Genomic DNA, 22598 nt, shown 5'->3' on the forward strand with positions numbered 1-22598 from the left:
TAAACATCTGGGATGGCATGAGGGTGAGTAAATGATGAGAGAATTTTCATTCTTGGGTTATATTGACTATATTTTACTGTAAAATAATTTTGCTATTTGTATTCTTATTACATTTTTTTATGGAACATTTATTCCATTCCATTTATTTATAGGACTGACACACATATTTCATGCACATGTCAATTTTATTAAGACTTCTTGCTTTTTTACATAAATAATGATTCATTTATACAACAATGGGTTTTGTAAACATTGTACTAACTGTTTCATTCTATTCTAGGAAATTATGTAATCTATCAAAAGGAATCACAGCCAGAAAAGGAAATCAGGATATATAGAAAATGACAATTGCAAAAATGATGCTTTATCCAGCATTGTTTTATTTATAGTACAAATACAAATATTTGCATCATTGGTGTTTTTCCTTTACCACAGATATCTTTTTGTACAGCAACATTAGGCCATCCTGTTTTAACCAAACAAGCAAACTATACAAAATGACACCCCTAAAGTGGGATCATTACCAGCAAAATCTCTTCAGCTGTAAAGAAAAATCAATGCTTCATTCAAGAGCATAAAAAACAGAGATAAAAAACATGGTTAAGGCACATTATTAAGAAAGCTCAAACAGATAAAATACTGCATGTGCACTGGTATTATACAGAGTAAAAATGCTGATAAATTACCACAGATTTGTGAGTCTAGTGAAAATAAAAAAAGAAAGAGGTAATTACTCTTGAATAATCAACTGGCTATAAGCACATCCTGATCTTCACACTGACGATTCCTGACTGTGGCAATGACTTCGTAAAACAAAAAACGCAAACACAGTTTAGGTCTAGTTCAAAACAGTGCAAAGTCACATAAGTGATTTACATAGGGATAAATACTGTGCTTTGATGATAGACTTTGTTAAAAAGTAAAAATCTCCACTTTATTCAAATGCAACATGAGTTATTCTACAGGATACCTGAAATGTTGGAGTAAAACTTATTTTTCAAAGAAATGTACATCAGTAACATCTCATTAGACATTTACAACAAATGCACCCTGACAATCTTGCAATGCTCTGTGTTGGCAGATTAAAGTTTGTTTATTGTTCTAAAGAAGTCTTGTAATCAGTATATATTATCCTGATAGTACCAAGTACCCCAAAAAGAGAGGAACAAACTTCAAATATCCAAACCACTGCACGATCAACATGCTTGGAAATAATATTATATTCAGTGCAATAATATACTGACAATGTGAGAGAAATGTGTAAGAGAAGTCTCTCGATGTCAGCCTGATGCTTTGGTTTCACACTCCTACAAAGACAAACAGAGAACAAGGTTAAGGATCATATTGACATTTACCAAAGGGAATTAAGTCTCAGGCTTGATCATGTCAGTTATGGCTCTTGTTAAGTTAATCATTAGTCTTGTGAAGGCTTTCCTGAAAACATCTTATTGTCTACATAGTAGCATCCTTAGAAAAGGATTAACTGAAATGTGATGCTGCTATAGGCCAAAATTGGGCTAAAACAAGGTAACTTATAAGGCATCTTACTTTGCTTACTGTTTGGAACAGTCTGGAGCATGTCTATTATGCCTAAAATGTCTAGGTAGGCAGAATTCAATGTGTCAAATTCATGTGGAAGTTACTGACATACAGTAAGTATGCTCACATTGAAGGAATCTTACCTTCCTCCTTTGAAAGACCCTGCCATGCTCAATAAACAGGGCAGATGGAGCATTCTTTAAGGTATTTTTTGCTGAAGAATTTCTTCTTAAGAATGGGGTCAGGAACCCTCCCTTTAAAGAGAGAAAGAATAGAGTGGGTGAGTGCTAAACACTTTGTGTTAAAGGGAAAGTTCACCCAAAAATGAACATTCTCTCATCATTTACTTACCCTCATGCCACCCCAGATGTGTATGACTTTCTTTCATCTGAAGAAAACACAAAAGCTTTTTAGAAGAATATCTCAGCTCTGTAGGTCCTTATAATGTACAGTTGTGCTCAAATGTTTGCATACCCTGGCAGAAATTGTGAAATTTTGGCATTAATTTTGAAAATATGACTGATCATGCAAAAAAACTGTCTTTTATTTAAGGATAGTGATCATATGAAGCATTTATCATCACATAGTTGTTTGGCTCCTTTTAAATCATAATGATAACAGAAATCACCCAAATGGCCCTGATCAAAAGTTTACATACCCTTGAATGTTTGGCCTTGTTACAGACACACAAGGTGACACACACAGGTTTAAATGGTAATTAAAGGTTAATTTCCCACACCTGTGGCTTTTTAAATTGCAATTGGTGTCTGTGTATTAATAGTCAATGAGTTTGTTAGCTCTCACGTGGATGCACTGAGCAGGCTAGATACTGAGCCATGGGGAGCAGAAAAGAACTGTCAAAAGACCTGCGTAACAAGGTAATGGAGCGTTATAAAGATGGAAAAGGATATAAAAAGATATCCAAAGCCTTGAAAATGCCAGTCAGTACTGTTCAATCACTTATTAAGAAGCGGAAAATTCAGGGATCTCGATACCAAGCCAAGGTCAGGTAGACCAAGAAAGATTTCAGCCACAACTGCCAGAAGAATTGTTCAGGATGCAAAGAGAAACCCACAGGTAACCTCAGGAGAAATACAGGCTGCTCTGGAAAAAGACGGTGTGGTTGTTTCAAGGTACAAGGATACTTGAACAAAAATGAGCTGCATGGTCGAGTTGCCAGAAAGAAGCCAATGCCACAAAAAAGCCCGGTTACAATATGTTCGACAACACCTTGAGATGCCTCACAGCTACTGGTACACTGTAATTTGGAATGACGAGACCAAAATAGAGCTTTATGGTCACAACCATATGCGCAATGTTTGGAGAGGGGTCAACAAGTATTGTGCTCCTTGAAACAACCACACCATCTTTTTCCAGAGCAGCCTGTATTTCTCCTGAGGTTACCTGTGGGTTTTTCTTTGTATCCCAAACAATTCTTCTAGCAGTTGTGGCTGAAATCTTTCTTGGTCTACCTGACCTTGGCTTGGTATCAAGAGATCCCCGAATTTTCCACTTTTTAATAAGTGATTGAACAGTACTGACTGGCATTTTCAAGGATTTGGATATCTTTTTATATCCTTTTCCATCTTTATAAAGTTCCATTACCTTGTTATGCAGGTCTTTTGACAGTTCTTTTCTGCTCCCCGTGGCTCAGTATCTAGCCTGATCGGTGCATCCACGTGAGAGCTAACAAACTCATAGACTATTAATACACAGACACTAATTGCAATTTAAAAAGTCACAGGTGTGGGAAATTAACCTTTAATTGCCATTTAAACCTGTGTGTGTCACCTTGTGTGTCTGTAACAAGGCCAAACATTCAAGGGTATGTAAACTTTTGATCAGGGCCATTTGGGTGATTTCTGTTATCATTATGATTTAAAAAGGAGCCAAACAACTATGTGATAATAAATGGCTTCATATGATCACTATCCTTAAATAAAAGACATGAAAAGACATTTTTTTGCATAATCAGTCATATTTTCAAAATCAATGCCAAAATTTCACAACTTCTGCCAGGGTATGCAAACTTTTGAACACAACTGTAAGTGAATGGTGGCCAGAACTTTGAAGGTCCAAAAAGCACATAAAGGCAGCATAAAAGTAATCCATATGACTCCAATGGTTGAATCTATGTCTTCAGATGTGATATGATAGGTGTCGGTGAGAAACAGATCAATATTTAAGTCAGTTTTTGCTATAAATCTCCACTTTCCATTTATGTGCGTTCAAGAAAGTTATTTTTCTGTTTTTTTGTCAATTCGAAATTTTCGTGCATATCTCCATCTACTGGCCTGTTGTGCAAATATGATTTATTTATTATTTTCCTTTGCTTTATCCCTCTCTTTTTTTTCTCCTCCCTGCCCAGTAGGTGGCTGTGACAGGTTCTTAGCTCTCTTGTAAAGGAGGAAGCGGGAGCCAGATAGACAATCCAAGTGAGTCTTTATTTCTACACACTTTTCAGTATTTTCATCACTGTTTGCTTTTCAGCACAACATGCACACACACAGCTTTGTGCGTCTCTCTCTCTCTCTCCTCTGGCGGACTGGACTGCTCTTTTATATCCCTATCAGCTCTCACTGCAAACACAAACAGCTGTTAGAGATAATTTCCCAAGGGTGTCAATCTTTACTGTTCTTCCTCTCGTGGCCTCGCTCTCCATAGACGTCGCTCGGCCACGCCCCCATCACCACAGTGGCGGTATGCACGAAGAATGCGAATCGCCAAAAGAACAGAAGTAGAACTCGTTCCTCTCGTGACCGCACATAGGAGGGCTGGTCATAGTGGAGATTTAAAGTAAAAAAGGACTTAAATATTGATCTGTTTCTCCCCCACACCTATCATATCGCTTCTCCAGACACTGATTTAACCATTGAAGCGTTATGGATTACTTTTATTCTGCCTTTATGTGCTTTTTGGAGCTTCAAAGTTCTGGCCACCATTCACTTGCATTGTATGGACCTACAGAGCTGAGATATTCTTCTAAAAATCTTCATTTGTGTTCAGCAGATGAAAGAAATTCATATACATCTGGGACGGCATGATGGTGAGTAAATGAGAGAATTTTGATTTTTGGGTCAACTAATCTCTTTTACTACATTTCCTTGTATAGGGCTTGCTTGAATAAAGTGAACTATCCTAAATGATTCAAACAAGAGTGAACATCATTGTCTTTTTCTAATATGGTCTAAACAGTTGAGTTCTTCAGTAAGCCCATTCATCGTTGCTTGGTGGAGCAGTTTGTAATGGAGGGAACAGCAGCTTTTTTTCTAAACTTATTTTCTACTCCTTTGGGAGGAAGCGGCCCCTAAATCAACCCACTGTAATTACTGAAACAGCAGCGACAACCAAATAAAGCACCAAACAAGACCATTCAAAAATCTTTTTTTCTTACATAAAAAAATTTACAATATTAATGCTGGATGATCTAATACTTTAAATAAATTCCTATGGCCCAGAAAACCAAATGAACACATCTTTGTCTAATGTCTGTGGCTAATCAGTTTCTGGTGGTAATTATTGCTCTGTGCAACAGTTACATAATGCAAACAACAGGTGGCAGTGTAACAATAAAACCACTTAAAGTGACACTTTTTTAAACTGCTCGAATCATCACTTAAAAATGTACCATAGTAATACCATGTGTGTGTTTAACACCAACCACCATAGTGATAATACCATGGTATACAAATATGGTAATCTCTCAGTACCTTGGTCTATATCAAAACGCCATTGTATTATCACTATACTATGGTACCACCACTTTTTTTTTTTTTTTTTTTACCACAAGGGAGATATCAGTATTTTAAAAGTCAGTTTGTGACTGTATGATGGAGTGCTGTTACCTGTGCTCGTTCGGTGCAGAAAGCAAGAGACCGTCTGAAGGAATTTTGTTTAGCTGGCTTTGTCCCCACACTGACAAGGTTGACCTCTGACCCTGCTCGCAACTGCACATGTCTCTTTCGTGTCAGGTCCAGTTTTTGCACACTCCTCTCGATCTCAAACACTTTTGTACCTAAAACCATAAACACACACAGTTTTATGATATCTTTAATTTCTCAGTCAGCACTTAAGCAGCCCACTTAAGATAGTGAATCAAGAAAAAGATGTTAAAAATTGCAGGTCAAGCTGAGCACATTGCATTGTAGGATACTAGCATACAGACAATGTGCATTTTAAAGTATGCACAGTATGCATACTATAAACTGCAGAAATATTAAAAGTAGTATGGTCATATACTAGTATGATAATATGACCCTCCACACACAAACCCTATTTTTCCGAGTTCTTTATGGTTTTGAGTAAGTTTATACCCTTCACTTTTCTACTTTTCACCCTCACTTAATCTCCTCCATGAGAAGAGCATGCACTGGAAAGTTGGGTTTAAAATGAAAACATGATATTCTCATGGTTTCGACTGAAGAATCTTAAAAGGATTTGTGTGTGTGTGTGCAACCACAACCATGAGAGAGAGTGAAAAAAAAGGACTAGCCGCCGTGGATGTCTTCCAAAATGGAAGCGTGGAAGAGTGTTCCCTCCTTTCCAGAAACACAACGAGTCTTAAACCTCACCTCACATGCTCTATAACACACACAACACTATAAAACACACCCTCATACACTGATGTCTTTTACAAACTGTTCATTTGTTCAGTGCATTGCATTTTTTTCTACAAAAACACTTTCCCAAATTAAAGTAACTAAACTGGTAGTTAAATATTAGTTCAGCCAAAAATAAAATAATTCCAAACCCATATGACTTTCTTTCTTCTGTGGAACACAAAAAGAGAAGAATGGTACTGGTCATTATTTTTCCATGTTATTAAAATGAATGGGGACTAAAGGTGCGGTCGCATTTACCTTCACACTGCCAAATTCTGTGGGCAAAAAAGGAGTGGACAGATACTGAGCGCATGTGAAACCAGCAAAAAACTAATTGCCAAGCAGCCTCTTTTTAATGCTTCTTTTAAAACTCTGTGAGAAGTTAAAAAGAAACACGCCGCTAAAATGAAATCCTTGTCCATTGTGAATATTCAGTGAAGCGCCGCCCACACTGAGGTCACTACCAAACAAAACAACTTCCTATAGACCATTTCAAGGACTGTTTGTTTGTGACATCAAGTGACATCAGTGTTCCGTGAACATTTCCTGCTTCTCAAAACAGAGATCACTTAGCAGAGACGGGCCACTTCTACACAAGAATATGGAAAACCTCTCCCCAAATGAAATAATCCTTCCGCAATCTCAGTCTCGCACTTGACATCTCGTACTGTTTTGATCGAAGCATCTTGAACGTTCCCTGTTAATGTACCATTATAAGTATCATTTAGCTCACAGTGACCTCATTAAGCAAATGAAACATGCAACAAATAGTTTTCAGTCTGCACAAAATGATGCTCTGGAACCTTATGCAAATCCCATGAACCAAGAGCATGGAAACTTGTGCTTCAAGCAACAACATCAGCCACCATATAATTATTTAGCACTGTCTAAATTAAAAGCAGATGCCTCTGAATTGTCAGGCATTTGCCCCAGAATTATGTTAAGATGGGGTAATGGGTTGAGAAAGCCATATATTTGTCTTAATCTTATGTTTTGTGCATAAGTGGGAAAATGGGCCTGTGCTTGGCCAAACTCTTTATCTCAGTGAATTGGTATTGCAAATGAGGTTTCTTTCCCTCTCACACTGCAAAAAATAATTTCTTTAATCAGTATTATTGTCTTTTTTCCTAGTACAAATAACCTCGTGCAACTCCGCTTCCAAATCGCTCTATGCAACGCATAATTTAATTTCATTTAAACTGACTGATCTCAGTTCAGGAGACTCTGTGCTGTCAGTAAAGGGTTAAACTTTTGACGTATGGAGTCATGTGACAAAACAACATGGCGCTGATCACAGTGGAGTTTGTCTTTGGGAGAAACGCCAACAAAACTACATCTGTTAAGAAAATTAATTAAGTGTTTACATTGAAACCTGTTTGAGTCAAAAGATTAGACCCAGCTAACAAAAAAAGGTCCACAGAACATCCCCTAAATGGCCTCTACGAACGTCCCACGAACGTCCATGTGTAGGGTCCTCTTGCCGTCCTCCGGACGTTCAAGGGGATGTTCACAGGACATCCATTCTGAACGTTTAGGGGACGTTCACAGAGGCCATTTAGGGGACGTTCTGAGGACCTTTTTTGTTAGCTGGGTAAGGAATATCCACATTCCTTATGGTTAAATCCAATATGGGTTTATATTTTAGTTACATTTTTCCTTTGTCTGAGTTGCAAGGTGTCAGGTCTGATGATAAAAGGGAACACATGGGTGAATGGATTTTGCAAGTGTTGTTATGGAAATGTCAGATGAGGGACGATATAGGGACGGACGCATACTCTGGCCCAGACGGAATGTCCTCGGAAGTCCGCCAGTGAACGTTACAAAGCGGACCAAATGCGGACCTAAGTGGATGTTCGCAACGTCCGGGGGATGTCCCGTTTGCTGGGGAGTCTCTAGTTTAATTCGATATGCCATTTTTAAAATGTTAGCTATTTATAATGAAACGCCACACTGCTAAACACAATGTACACTAATGTGTACAATAGCACAAGGTTTTCATTAGAAATCCTATATTTACTGTGCATTTTCACATTGTGTAAATATATGTTGCTTTTAGAGGCTTTATATGGAGTTAGGATGAAAATAAGGTGCATTTCGAACTGTTCTGAGACCAGTGCAGATAGACAGCACACTGGAGGTTAAGTCATTCACTAAATAGGGAGCAAGGGAGCATCCTATAGCTTTCTATGCATCTAAGTGTATTCAATCCAAACTTCCTATCAAAAGTTCAGTTTCAGGATGCAGGATGATGTTTGGAACACTCAACATGTTTGGCAGACATGGGACAATGGTCATCAGTACATAGATTCAGAATTTATAATGTATAATTTTATTTTAACATGGTTGGCAGTGATTGGACGAAGCTGGCCATTACCTGTTTCAGAATTAATTATGCTCATTTCTGATTGGTAAAATGCTTCAGCACTGGCTATCACTTGTTTGTTTGACAGTGCAAAGAGAGAACATTGAGATTTTGTTGCCAAAGTAAAAAAAAAAAAAAAAAAAAAAAAAAAATATATATATATATATATATATATATATATATATATATATATATATATATATACACTATATTGCCAAAAGTATTCGCTCACCCATCCAAATAATTGAATTCAGGTGTTCCAATCACTTCCATGGCCACAGGTGTATAAAATGAAGCACCTAGGCATGCAGACTGCTTCTACAAACATTTGTGAAAGAATGGGCCGCTCTCAGGAGTGAATTCCAGCGTGGTACTGTGATAGGATGCCACCTGTGCAACAAGTCCTGTCGTGAAATATCCTCGCTACTAAATATTCCACAGTCAACTGTCAGTGGTATTATAACAAAGTGGAAGCGATTGGGAATGACAGCAACTCATCCACGAAGTGGTAGGCCACGTAAAATGACAGAGTGGGGTCAGCGGATGCTGAGGCGCATAGTGCGCAGAGGTCGCCAAATTTCTGCAGAGTCAATCGCTACAGGCCTCCAAAGTTCATGTGGCCTTCAGATTAGCTCAAGAAGAGTGTGTAGAGAGCTTCATGGAATGGGTTTCCATGGCCGAGCAGCTGCATCCAAGCCATACATCACCAAGTGCAATGCAAAGCGTCAGATGCAGTGGTGTAAAGCACGCCGCCACTGGACTCTAGAGCAGTGGAGACACGTTCCCTGGAGTGACGAATCACGCTTCTCCATCTGGCAATATGATGGACGAGTCTGGGTTTGGCGGTTGCCAGGAGAATGGTACTTGTCTGACTGCATTGTGCCAACTGTGAAGTTTGGTGGAGGGGGGATTATGGTGTGGGGTTGTTTTTCAGGAGCTGGGCTTGGCCCCTTAGTTCCAGTGAAAGGAACTCTGAGTGTTTCAGCATACCAAGAGATTTTGGACAATTCCATGCTCCCAACTTTGTGGAAACAGTTTGGGGATGGCCCCTTCCTGTTCCAACATGACTGCACACCAGTGCACAAAGCAAGGTCCATAAGACATGGATGAGCGAGTTTGGTGTGGAAGAACTTGACTGGCCTGCACAGAGTCCTGACCTCAACCTGATAGAGCACCTTTGGGATGAATTAGAGTGAAGTCTGCGAGCCAGGCCTTCTCGTCCAACATCAGTGTCTGACCTCACAAATGCGCTTCTGGAAGAATGGTCAAAAATTCCCATAAACACACTCCTAAACCTTGTGGAAAGCCTTCCCAGAAGAGTTGAAGCTGTTATAGCTGCAAAGAGTGGGCCGACGTCATATTAAACCCTATGGATTAAGAATGGGATGTCACTTAAGTTCATATGCGTCTAAAGGCAGATGAGCGAATACTTTTGGCAATATAGTGTATATATATATATATATATATATATATATATATATATATATATATATATATATATATATATATATTTTTTTTTTTTTTTTTTTTAACAAAAGTCAAATCATTTTTTTTTTTTATTTGTATAGTTTTTATTTGCTCTTTTCCCAATACACATTGTTCCAAAACAGCTATACACAAAATCTGTTTTAATGTCTGTAACGTCTCAAAAACATGAATAATCAACACTCCTGGAAACATAATGAACAATTTGATTAAAAAATCTGACTTTCTATAGCTTGGTATTATTAAACATTTCAAAACTTAGTCCTGCTGTCCACATATATGGACATTAATTATTAGGAAAACTATTTGCTCTAGAATTATTATTATTATTATTATTATTATTGCATGCTTATTAGGTGCTAATAGTTACAAATCAAAAAGGGAAATGGAAAATGCTCAGGTCTCAGGAGGTTAAATAAAGATAAAGGCACTTGAGAAACAAAATTCTGTAAGATATAACTTGTTTTCAGATAATATATCATGAATTAAATATATTTTGGGCACGCCATGGGCAACTTTTTTTTCTTTGTTGTGACATTTATACATAACAGGAAAAAAAACTATTTTCTAATGGGGTAAGAAGAATAAACTTAATTCAAGATTCTAAAAGAAAATGACTTTTTGCAGTACACACACAAAAACACACTGTAATTTGTTGTCTGCGTCACTTAGATACTGATAATCTTGATCTGATGGGAGAATTGAATCAGTACTGATTCATTTTGTTTGCATTGTAAGGATGTAAAACATGGGTACAAATAGAGGAGTCAACGATCAGGAGTTGTGTGTCTGTCACTTTACTGAGCAATCTCATTACTGTGTTCTCATGACTCAAACATGTTTATGAGAGAATCATTTGCTGGTAAAGACTGATTATATGTGATGATGTAGAACTGCTTTAGGCAATGAGGTTAGAATGGATAGAAGATTCCCATGAAAGTAAAAGCAGTTTTAAAATTAGTTTTATGACCAAGTTGGTGACACAAAGTGAGCAAGGGCCAGGCACTAAGAGCAGATAGAGATAAAATGAGAAAGAACTATAAATGTACAGTATATTTTAAACTTTATGTTTCCTTTCTTTAAAAAAGTGCCACTATGGATTAGGGACTGAGGCAATATGACTGACTCACTGTGGTCGCTGAAGATTTCATTATTGCTGTAGTTGGCAAAATCCTTGGTTGACACCAATTCTCCATTTCCACCAGTGTAGGGTTTCTGAAACTGAAAAATTGATGCAACAGCTGTATAAGTTAGAAGTAATGCTAGTTTGTGAGAGTAGCAATATACATTCATAGGCTGAACGTGCAACAAATGTCCATAAAGTCCACATACAATCAAAATTGATGCTATTCACTTTCTTAAAACACTTTTCAGGTCTTACTGTAAACAGTTCATCTGTGCAAGTTATTCCAAAGACAAAACGGTTTGCCTTCATCATCTTTAATCAGAAATGTAATAATTCCAATGGTTCTGAAACAATTACATTTTGCCTGACATCACCAAGCCCAATTATTTTTCAACCCCTCCCCACTTGTCAGCACCTCCCCACTTGTCATATAAAGACGACTCTTTATAATCCAAACAATTTCAAATGGAAAAGTACAGTCTTAAATTTTCTTCATTGAAACTTCACTTCATCACAAAAACATCACATTGTGGAAATAAAATGGGGTGCAACTGCCATGTCATGTTGACTTTAAACACAATTAAACACAATCCAACATCTATGGGAGGCTGTTAATTATCACAGAAAATAATTTTGACTTGCCTCTCATATTGTTAAAAAAAAATTGTTGTACACTTATAATGGAAGTCTATGGGGCATGTTTGACCCCGAACAGTCCTTTAACACAAAACTTTTTTTTTAAATGCTTCTTTACCACAAAACATGCATAAAAAGCAACTATAATGTAATTTCTAGTAACTTTAAAGGGGTCATAAGGAATCAAATTTTCCTTGATATTTTGACATATAAGAGGTCTTTCTACTATAAGAACATACTGTAAATTTCAGAACTCAACTCTTAATCCCCAGTGCAATAAAAGCATTTATTAAAACCAAGCTGCAAAAAAACCTCGTTCAATACTTCTATGACTTCCTAACGTCACTAGCGGCGCATTAATTCATGACCGCCTCTACAACAAAAAAACATCAACGCCTACTAAACATCATCGTAGCCTTGGCCCCGCCCACTGGCACTCATTTTGTACAACGAGAGAGACTCAAGTTAGAACTAAAAAGGAGACCCCCTTCTGTTTCATTCAGCTGCCCTGCATCTTGTTGTTTTGAGCACAAACGCATCATGGACTCCTTCTTGCACCCATCTGCACTATTTTTATTTGTTGGTGTATGTAAACATGCACTAGATGGATGTCTCTGACCATTTTGATGCGTTTCCGGCATTGTGCGCCTCAGTGTAGGATGATATTGCGTTTACGTCGTTTCATCGCACTTTGGGCAATGTATGTGCGGTTCCCTATCTGTCACTCACTCGACGTTGTGTCGATGTAGTGACACTAGGGGTCACTCTTGGGAGCCCGAGACACCTCTGGTCTTTGATAAAAGGCCAATGAAAATTGGCGAGTGGTATTTGCATGCCACTCCCCCGGACATATGGGTATAAAAGGAGCTGGTATGCAACCACTCATTCAGATTGGTTGCCAAGGGCGTCCCCCTGCGGTGACTGCACCGACTCCGCCTCAGCCCGCCCCTTCAGCCCTGCCCCGGTGTGGAGCCCACCGCAGGAAGCAGACGCCACCCATCTCACAGTCGGCCTCTAAGAACCCACGGAGGTCGTCAAAGCGCCTCTGAGACGGGCGACCCAGGGACGACGAAACCCACTCACCTGGAGCTGGTAAGAAGACCACTCCATCCCCCGGTGGAGGGCCAGGTGGAAAATCTTTTGTTGCCTTTTTGTTTGATTTTGCCGCATGCCCAAGTGGCTGCGGTACCCAACAGTTCAGCAAAAGAGCGGTTTCCTTCCTCCCTGTGTCACATACCCGGTGTGCACGGTCATCATCACGACTACCGTCCACGGGTTTTTCCTTGCAGGATTGGCGCTCCAGCGGTGGTCTTCCCACCCCTGTGCACCCAGCTGTGGCACACAGCCACCCCCGATGTGGCAGTCTCCACGGGTCACGAGGACAGGCCTCTTCCTCCCCCGTCCCAGGCTGTTCCGGGGGTGGTCACAAGGAGCCAGGTAAGTGCTTTGATGTCCCTAGACTCAGCATGGCCACGATGTGGTGTGGCACCTAGAGCTCCGCCCTGCCGCGAGGCCCCACCTGCCGGTACGTCTGACGATGTTGTCCCCTTGGTCCCCCTTGCGCAGAACTTGGATGCGTGGCTTGCGCTTTCCAATCTGTCGCGATGGCTGATCCGGACCGTCCGAATCGGCTACGCGATTCAGTTCGTCAGGCGCCCGCCAGGATCAGCGGTATCCACTTCACCTTGGTCAAGGACGAAAACGCTGCTACCTTGCGTGCGGAGATCGCTACCCTCCTATGGAAGGGCACAATAGAACCTGTCCCTCCGGCCGAGATGAAGAAGGGGTTTTACAGCCCCTACTTCATTGTACCAAATAAAGGCAGTGGGTTGCGGCCAATCTTGGACGTGCGAGTACTGAACCGGGCCTTACACAGGCTCCCGTTCAAGATGCTGACACAAAAACGCATTCTGGCGAGCGTCCGGCATCAAGATTGGTTCGCGGCGGTAGACCTGAAGGACGCGTACTTCCACGTCTCGATCCTTCCTCGACACAGACCCTTCCTGCAGTTTTTCATTCGAGGGTAAGGCGTATCAGTACAAGGTCCTCCCTTTCGGCCTGTCCCTGTCTCCTTGCGTCTTCACGAAGGTCGCGGAGGCAGCCCTTGCCCCATTAAGGGAGGTGGACATTCGCATTCTCAACTATCTCGACGACTAGCTAATCCTAGCTCACTCTCGGGACATGTTGTGTGCACACAGGGACTTGGTGCTCTCACACCTCAGCCGACTAGGGCTTCAGGTCAACTGGGAAAAGAGCAAGCTCCTCCCAGTTCAGAGCATCTCTTTCCTCGGTTTGGAGCTGGACTCAGTTTCTTTGACAGCGCGCCTCACGAACGAGTGTGCCCAGTCGGTGCTGGCCTGTTTGGAGGCGTTCAAACAGAAAACAGCGGTTCCACTGAAACTTTTTCAGAGGCTCCTGGGGCATATGGCATCCTCAGCGGTAGCCACCCCGCTTGGTTTGATGCATATGAGACCGCTTCAGCACTGGCTTCAGACTCGAGTCCCGAGATGGGCATGGTGCCACGGGACACATCGCGTGGTCATCACGCCGGTCTGTCACCGTCTTTTCAGCCCTTGGACCGACCTCTCATTTCTACGGGCAGGTGTTCCCCTAGAACTGGTCTCCAGGTGCGTCGTGGTCATGATGGACACCTCCAAAACGGGCTGGGGCGCTGTTTGCAACGGGCACGCAGCCGCCGGCCTGTGGACGGGCCCGCGACTGCATTGGCACATCAACTGCCTCGAGATGTTGTCAATTCTGCTCACCCTGCGGAGGTTTCGGCCGTTAATCCAGGGCAAGCATGTGTTAGTTCGGACAGACAACACAGCAACGGTAGCATATGTCAACCGCCAAGGCGGTCTGCACTCTCGTTGTATGTCACAACTCGCCCGCCGTCTCCTCCTCTGGAGTCAGCAGCACTTCAAGTCGGTGCGGGCCACTCACATCCCAGGCAACCTCAACACTACAACGGACGCGCTGTCATGGCAGGTTACCCACAGGGGAGAGTGGAGACTCCACCCTCAGGTGGTCCAGCTGATTTGGAGTCGATTCGGACGGGCAAAGGTGGACCTGTTCACCTCCCAAGAATCCTCAGACTGCCCGCTCTGGTACGCCCTGACCGAGGCCCCCCTCAGCATAGATGCACTGGCACACAGCTGGACCCCTGGCCTGCGCAAATATGCGTTTCCCCCAGTGAGCCTACTTGCACAGACCCTGTGCAACGTCAGGGAGGACGAGGAGCATGTCATCCTGGTAGCACCCTACTGGCCCACCCAGACATGGTTCTCAGACCTCACGCTCCTCATGACAGCCCCCCCCCCCCCGGCGAATTCCCCTGAGGAAGGACCTTCTTTCTCAGGGACAGGGCACCATCTGGCACCTGCGACCAGACCTCTGGAATCTCCATGTCTGGCCCCTGGACGGGTGGTAGACCTGCGGTGGTAGACATAAACACTCAGGCTAGGGCCCCCTCTACAAGCCCGACCGGGCTATGTGCCCAAGGTTCCCACGACCCCTTTTAGGGACCAGGTGGTGAACCTGCAAGCGCTGCCCCAGGAGGAGGCAGACCCAGCCCTGTTGTTGCTGTGTCCGGTGCAAGCTTTACGCATCTATTTGGATCGCACGCAGAGCTTTAGGATCTCTGAGCAGCTCTTTGTCTGCTTTGGTGCACAGCGGAAAGGAAGCGCTGTCTCCAAGCAAAGGGTCGCCCACTGGCTCACTGACGCCATAACTATGGCATATCACGCCCAGGACATGCCGCCCCCGGTACGAGCCCATTCTACCAGGGGTGTAGCGGCCTCCTGGGCCCTGGCCAGGGGTGCCTCTCTAACAGACATTTGCAGAGCAGCAGGCTGGGCAACACCCAACACCTTTGCAAGGTTCTACAACCTCCGGGTGGAACCGATTTCATCCCAGGTAGTGGCACGCAATACAAGTGGATAAGCCCGGGATAGCTGGCCGGGTGTATCGCTTGCACATAGCGCCTTCCACATCCTTTTGAGATGAAGATGTGCGCCATTAATTCCCAGTAGTGTTCACAAACTTTGTTCCCTGTTTGACTTCCTCCGAGCCCTGTGGCAGTCGAGTTTTTGGAGAGACTCGCTGCCGGCCCAGTACACGTGCTAACTAAGAGTCCTGTTCTGGGGTAGGTGCTCCGCATGTGGCGATTCCCTGTAAGGCTAACCCCATGCGATGTATATCTTCCGCTAATTCGTTTCCCTGTTGGCAAACTGCGTCTTCCTTGGGCAGAGCCCCTCTGCCCCAGTCTCCATGTTTGTAGTAACTCCTCCCCTGTTGGGTAGGATCTACCTTGAAGACTCTCCACATGGTCGGAAAGACCATGTGACGTATTTTTCCACTTAAATACCCCCCCCCCCCTTGGGTGAGGTGAGGTCTCTGCGGTGTCTTCCCCTTGGGAGGGACACCCCCCGACTAGACCTGGCGGCTCAGTCGGATAATCCCCCTTCTTTTTTAGGGAGTGGAAAAAAGAAGGGGAAAAGAGGCCACGACTGGGTTAGCCTGTCTCTATCTTTTGGGTAGTCGACTTGTCCCCAAAGGGCCGTTCGTCACTCATAACTATGTCGGGGGAGGTTACGTGTTGACCTGGTGTGCTGGCTACGAGGCACACAGTGGTCTGCCCGCCACACACTGCCAGTTCACGTAACACAGTTCGGCCAGTTGTGGCGTTTCGTATAGGGACCCCTAGTGTCACTACATCGACACAACGTCGAGTGAGTGACAGATAGGGAATGTCATGGTTACTTGTGTAACCTCCGTTCCCTGATGGAGGGAATGAGCCATTGTGTCCCTCCTGCCACAACGCTGAACTACCCGCTGAAATGGCCGGACCTTGTCTCGGCTCCTCAGCATAAAACCTGAATGAGTGGTTGCATACCAGCTCCTTTTATATCTGTATGTCCAGGGGAGTGGCATGCAAATACCACTCGCCAATTTTCATTGGTCTTTTATCAAAGACCAGAGGTGTCTCGGGCTCCCAAGAGTGACCCCTAGTGTCACTACATCGACACAACGTCTCGTTCCCTCCATCAGGGAGTGAGGTTACACAAGTAACTATGACGTTTTTCGGCTCATATCAGCCTGGATTGCTTGTGAACCAGTCATAATACAATTCAAGCTTTGCAAAGGAACTGTTATTGAAGGATGGGGCAGTTAATAAACTATTGGAACCGATTGCAAAACCGTAAGTAAACAGTTTCATTCATGAATATTTCAAATGTCATGACTGTTTGATAGTTTATAGCACTGCTGTACTTGAGTGAACAGTTTAATATATTAGGATGCAAGGTTTTGGATGTGTGCTGTGTGTAAACCCTGAAATTTGGTTTTATAATGTTGTGGAGCTGGTTCATTCTCTTCCGACTGAGTTTCAAATATGGCTATATTTGAGGGCTGCACGAGGTTAGCCAATCATAACAGTATGCATTTATGTTGAAGTTTAAAGAAGCTGAGGGCCAGATACAGGGTGGAAAATGATTATTTCGGTGCAAAAAAACTTTATTCACAGTGTGAAACATTATCAGTGGACCTCAGGAAAGATAATAAAATTATAAAAAAATAAAATTAAAAAAGTGTCATGACCCTTTTAACTTAACTAAAATGTAAACAACACTGAATTGTCAGCCCAAACCACACAATCAACATTTGTTTTCAATCTGGTTGTATAGGCCACAGCCTCAATTCACTATTCATTCTTTAATGCTCTTCTTAACACCCCCCCTACGTACCATGTGTTCTAGTATGGTTGAGTTTGAATAGATGGGCTGAGAGTGGACTGCACCACAGAGTTGGTGAAAGGGGTCATCCATGTACATGTTTGAGGTGGGGAACCTGCGGCTTTTCAGACCACTGAAGAACGGAAAGAGGATGAGGAAAGAATTTGAGTATGTGTCTGTGAGTCAACTTCAGTGATTCATGGTTAGTTCATATAGAATGCTGCCAGCAAATAGACAGCAGGCTGCATGTGTGTGTGTGTGTGTGTGTGTGTGTGTGTGTGTGTGTGTGTACATACTTAGCTACACTTTGTCCCCAGAAGAGAGCTAAATTTCACAAAACATTTTGGGACATGCTCAATTAGCTTTATATAAAAACAATAGAAGTCTATGCTCTGTAAGTAAAATTGCGTGTGTGTACCTCAGTGACTCGTGGCTGGTGTGTTGATTTGGAGAAGCAGCTGCAGTGGAACTCCCATCTTGCAGGAGCTGAACCCACTGTTCTTTATCATCTGCACAACTGGCCTGCACACACACACACTCACACTGACTGTCATTGAAAACAGTTGAAGCCAAAATACAACTGACATTTAACTTATTTACGTTTCACGTTCCAAGACTTTGATAAGCTGATCTAAAATCAGTCAATACAATGGACCAATACCATACCTCCAGTACAGCCACCTGGTCTCCATGCTGTATGATGGTAATGCGGTAAGCATGTGCTGTATCCGGGCCGGGTTGGACCTCACTCCCTCTTAGCTGAACCGTGTACTGAGGGGTCTCCTCTGACGCCTCGTCCCGACACATCTTCAGAACACCGTCGTCCACCCGACACCACAGACTCTGCCACTGACAGTTCATCAGAACATTCAGGAAGGCCGCTGAGGAGGGAAGACAGAGAGACAAGAGAGTAAACTGAATAATATACATGTTCATACACATGACCAATGCTTGACAGTACGTTAGCAAAAAAGTACTATGGTATTACAATGGTTTTTGGACATGGTCCCATGGTAATAACACACTGACAAATGTACCCTCACATACTGAAAATACCAAGATACATGTCTAAAAAACATAGTACTACCATTGTATTTTTGTACTATGAGGGTACTTTTTTGTGAGTGGAAATTTTTTTAGATGTGTTTCATGGTATTACCATGATACATTTTTAGACAAGTAAAGCCACGTTTCTTGGACACGGTACTATGGTAATACCAGGATATGATGGACATGGCACAATGGAAATACCATGTTTTTTTTTTGGACATGGAACTATGGTAATACCAAGCATGGTATTTTTTGAAGTACCTTGGAGTACCATATACAGTGGCAAGAAAAAGTATGTGAACCTTTTGGAATTACCTGCATTTATGTGTAAATTTGTTTTAAAATCTGGTTTGATCTTCATCTAACTTACAATAATGAACAAACACAATCTGTTTTAACTAATAAAGCACAAATGATTGTATTGTTCTTGTACATATTGAATACATCATTCAAACATTCACAGTGTAGGTAGGAAAATGTATGTAGGTAAGTATGTAAAATCTAGGCTAATGACGACAAAAAAAGCTAATTACAGCCAGGAGTTGGCCAACCTGACATCCAATTAATGAAACGAGATTGGAGGTGTGGGTTAGAGCCACTTTGACTTATAAAAAGCACTCAAACATTTTGAGTTTGCTATTCACATGATCTACTGACGTGGACCATGCGTCACAAAAAAGAGATCTCAGAAGCTGCTTTGCATAAAGCTGGAAAGGGTTACAAAGTTATCTTGAAGAGCTTAGATATTCATCTGTCCAGTTAGACAGACTGTCTATAAATGAAGAGGATTTAGTACTGTGGCTACTCTCCCTAGAAGTGGCCGTACAGCCAAGATGACTCAAAGGGCACACCGCAGAATGCTCAATGAGGTAAAGAGAACCCTAAAGTGACAGCTAAAGACTTGAAGGAATCATTGGAACTGGTTAACATCTCTGTTCATGAGTCTACTTTATGGAAAACATTAAACAGGCATGGTGTCCACGAAGGAAACCACTGCTTTCCAACAAAAACACTGACTGATGAAACTAAGGTTGAATTGTATGGGAAGAACACACAGCACTATGTATGGTGTAATAAGGGCACCGTATGCCAACATGAGAACATCATCCCAATGGAGTACTGTGGAGGGAGCATCATGTTTTGGGGATGCTTTGCTGCTTCAGGGCCTGGACCGCTTGCCATCATCGAGGGAAAAATGAATTCCCAAGTTTATCAAGATCTCCTACAGGATAATGTCAGAGTGGCTGTGCACCAGCTGAAGCTCAGTAGAAGTTGAGTGATGCAGCAGGACAATGACCCTAAACATCGAAGTAAATCCACTACAGAAAGGCTTCGAAAATCCACCTTTTGGAGAGGCCCAGTCAGAGCCCAGACCTTAACCCAATAGAGACGCTGTGGAATGACCGAGAACTGTTTACACTGGACATCCTAAGAATATGACTGAGCTGAAGCAGTTCTGTAAGAGAATGGTCCAAAATTCCTTCTGAATGTTGTGCAGGTCTAATCTGCAGCTACCAGAAACACCTGATTAAGGTTATTGCTGCCATAGAAGGATCATCCAGTTATTAAATCTAAGGGTTCATTTACTTTTCCACAGCAATGTGAATGTTTAATGGTCTGTGTTCAATAAAGACAAGAAAGATTATAACTGTTTGTGTGTTGTTAGCTTAAGCACATTGTGTTTGTCTATACTTGTGACTTTGATGAAGATGAGACCAATTAATGCAGAAAACCAGCTTATTTCAAAGGGTTCGCATACTATTCTTGCCACTGTAAATACTATGGCACATGAATATGGTATCGATTCTGTACCACGGTATATATATCACAGTACCATGCTATTACCCTTTGTTACCACTGTAACATGACACCGACATAATATTTTTTGTAAAGGTAATTTGTGTGTGATGTACCTTTGTAATGTTTATTACTTCTCAGAATTCATACACACAGACTTAAACAATAAACACAATTAAAACCACAAAGACAATTTATGCATAAAAGAAAATGCATATGCATTACGTTTCACATAAATACTGTATACAGTTTTGATTATGTAAACTACTTTTTGAAGTAAGACTTTATTTTCACTTAACAAAAGGCTTGCTATGGTAGAAGCCGGTCCTGAAAACAAAAGTTGAGTCGCTAATCAAAGTGCACTAGTGAAACATAAATAAACAAACAAATTGTTTGGAGGTTTCCCTTTTAAATTGTTTGTGGAGACACATCAAATAGACATCTACACACATGGGTTTAATCAGTGAGCTCACGTTTTCAATAACAAACATTACAAAAATTCTCATGAGTTGTAAACATAACCACTTGGAGAGATTTAAAAAAAAACATTTACAATCCAAGATTTTTTGATCTGTCTCAAACTCCTGATCTTGTATTATTTTTTTCATAAAGGCAATACCTTTTTTGTGTTCATAAACAAATATATGCTATATGCTTCTGTAAACTCAGAATGATGATCAAAAAGTTCACCAGTCTATTTACAAACCAAACATCTGAGGTCATTGCTGTGGCTATCACCCCAGTGTCAAAGGTGACAATCAAATCTCACAGGAATCCGCCCACAGACAATGGCACAGTGTAGAAAACACCCAGCCAGTGTCCTGAGCGGCATGCAGTGAATTTAGCCCATAATGAATGAGACCAAAACACTACGGAGTAAACAATAGCATATTTGTGATACCAGCAGTGCTAGCACAGGCACAAAGTATGCAGCCCATTACTACATACAGGGATATAAAGAGTAAGCTAGCGGTATACTTTTTAAATTAAAAAATAGCATTAAGCTGGTCGCAAACCGTTACGCTGCTCTATAGGTAAGACAACGCATAAGTATCGTAAATAAAACATGTTGTGAACAGAGGTGGCAGTCCAAACTCATCAGTTAATGAGTTTGTAGGTGCCAGTCTGGAAAAACCCCCCGATAAACTGGGCAAACTGAAAGATTAGAAAGGACGACTTTATTATACTGTGTGTAGCCTTGTATAGGTTTTATTCAAGCTTTCAAAATATATACATATATTTACTGAAGAATTGCCTATAAAAAAATGTATCTCCTAGCCTTAGTTCAATAGTGTATGTCCCCATAACATTTTGGGTTGAATTTTATGGAAAATTATGTGAGTTACACAGCAGAATTTTAAGCAACCCCCGAAGTCGTAGCTGGGCGCTGCTGATGAATGCCGAGCCATGGTGCTGATGTGCATACATTCATAAAAAATAATTAAAAAACAAAAAACAAACAAATAATGGTTTTGAAGTTTAGGATGAGTCTGGTGTGCAACCCCATTTAGGTTAAGGAATTGACAACAAAGGACAGTGGGACATACTGGTGTTGTTTAAAGTAATCATGAAATCAAAATGGACCACATTTACATTCTTAACCCTCTGTTACTGTCCGGGTCATTCTTGACCCATTTTACTTTTCTTTTTAAAATTAGAAATAGTTTCCTTTATCGGAGCAGTACAAGGCTTGGTGACTTTTCCTCCACTTGCCATCTGAACACACACACACACACACACACACACATACAAAATGGACTTGACTTGATGAGTCACTCTTACTGTTCCAGGTCAAACTTGACCCGTCAAAGGAAATTAATGGGTGAGACCATAACACAGAGCATTTTTTTTTAAACTTCTCAAATAAAATCAATCAATCATCCTCAATCCGATAGAAAACTTGTGGGCAGATCTGAAAAAGTATGTGCGAGCAAGGAGGCCTACAAACCTGACTCAGTTACACCAGTTCTGTCTGGAGGAATGGGCCAAAATTCCAGCAACTTATTGTGAGAAGCTTGTGGAAGGTTACCCAAAACTTTTGACAAGTTAAACAATTTAAAGGCAATGATACCAAATACTAACAATGTGTATGTAAACTCCTGACCCACTGGGAATGTGATGAAAGAAATAAAAGCTGAAATAAATAATTCTCTCTACTATTATTCTAACATTTCACATTCTTAAAATAAAGTAGTGATCCTAACTGACCTAAGACAGGGAATCACCTTGTTACACTTTTGGTGTTCCCAGTCAAAAATGACCGGCCTATT

The 22598-nt window shown here is 41.6% G+C and overlaps 1 protein-coding gene across 4 annotated transcripts in view; it reads right to left on the reverse strand.

The window, feature by feature from the left end:
• Nucleotides 1-208: 208 nt before the first annotated feature.
• si:dkey-220o5.5 (actin filament-associated protein 1-like 1) overlaps nt 209-22598 on the reverse strand; it is a 125675-nt gene continuing 103285 nt past the window's right edge. For 3 of the 4 annotated variants that reach the window (XM_051652826.1, XM_051652825.1, XM_051652828.1), the window contains 7 exons: nt 18148-18362; nt 17900-18003; nt 17494-17614; nt 11118-11208; nt 5385-5554; nt 1683-1793; nt 210-1307 (listed from right to left, as the gene is read on the reverse strand). In XM_051652826.1, the coding sequence (XP_051508786.1) occupies nt 1281-1307; nt 1683-1793; nt 5385-5554; nt 11118-11208; nt 17494-17614; nt 17900-18003; nt 18148-18362 (839 nt within the window). In that variant the 3' untranslated portion in view covers nt 210-1280. Of the gene's footprint in view, nt 1308-1682; nt 1794-5384; nt 5555-11117; nt 11209-17493; nt 17615-17899; nt 18004-18147; nt 18363-22598 lie in introns of all 4 variants that reach the window. The other variant, XM_051652827.1, reaches the window with a different exon arrangement.

Source organism: Myxocyprinus asiaticus, chromosome 24 (assembly GCF_019703515.2).
Source record: "Myxocyprinus asiaticus isolate MX2 ecotype Aquarium Trade chromosome 24, UBuf_Myxa_2, whole genome shotgun sequence".
Taxonomy (NCBI): domain Eukaryota; kingdom Metazoa; phylum Chordata; class Actinopteri; order Cypriniformes; family Catostomidae; genus Myxocyprinus; species Myxocyprinus asiaticus.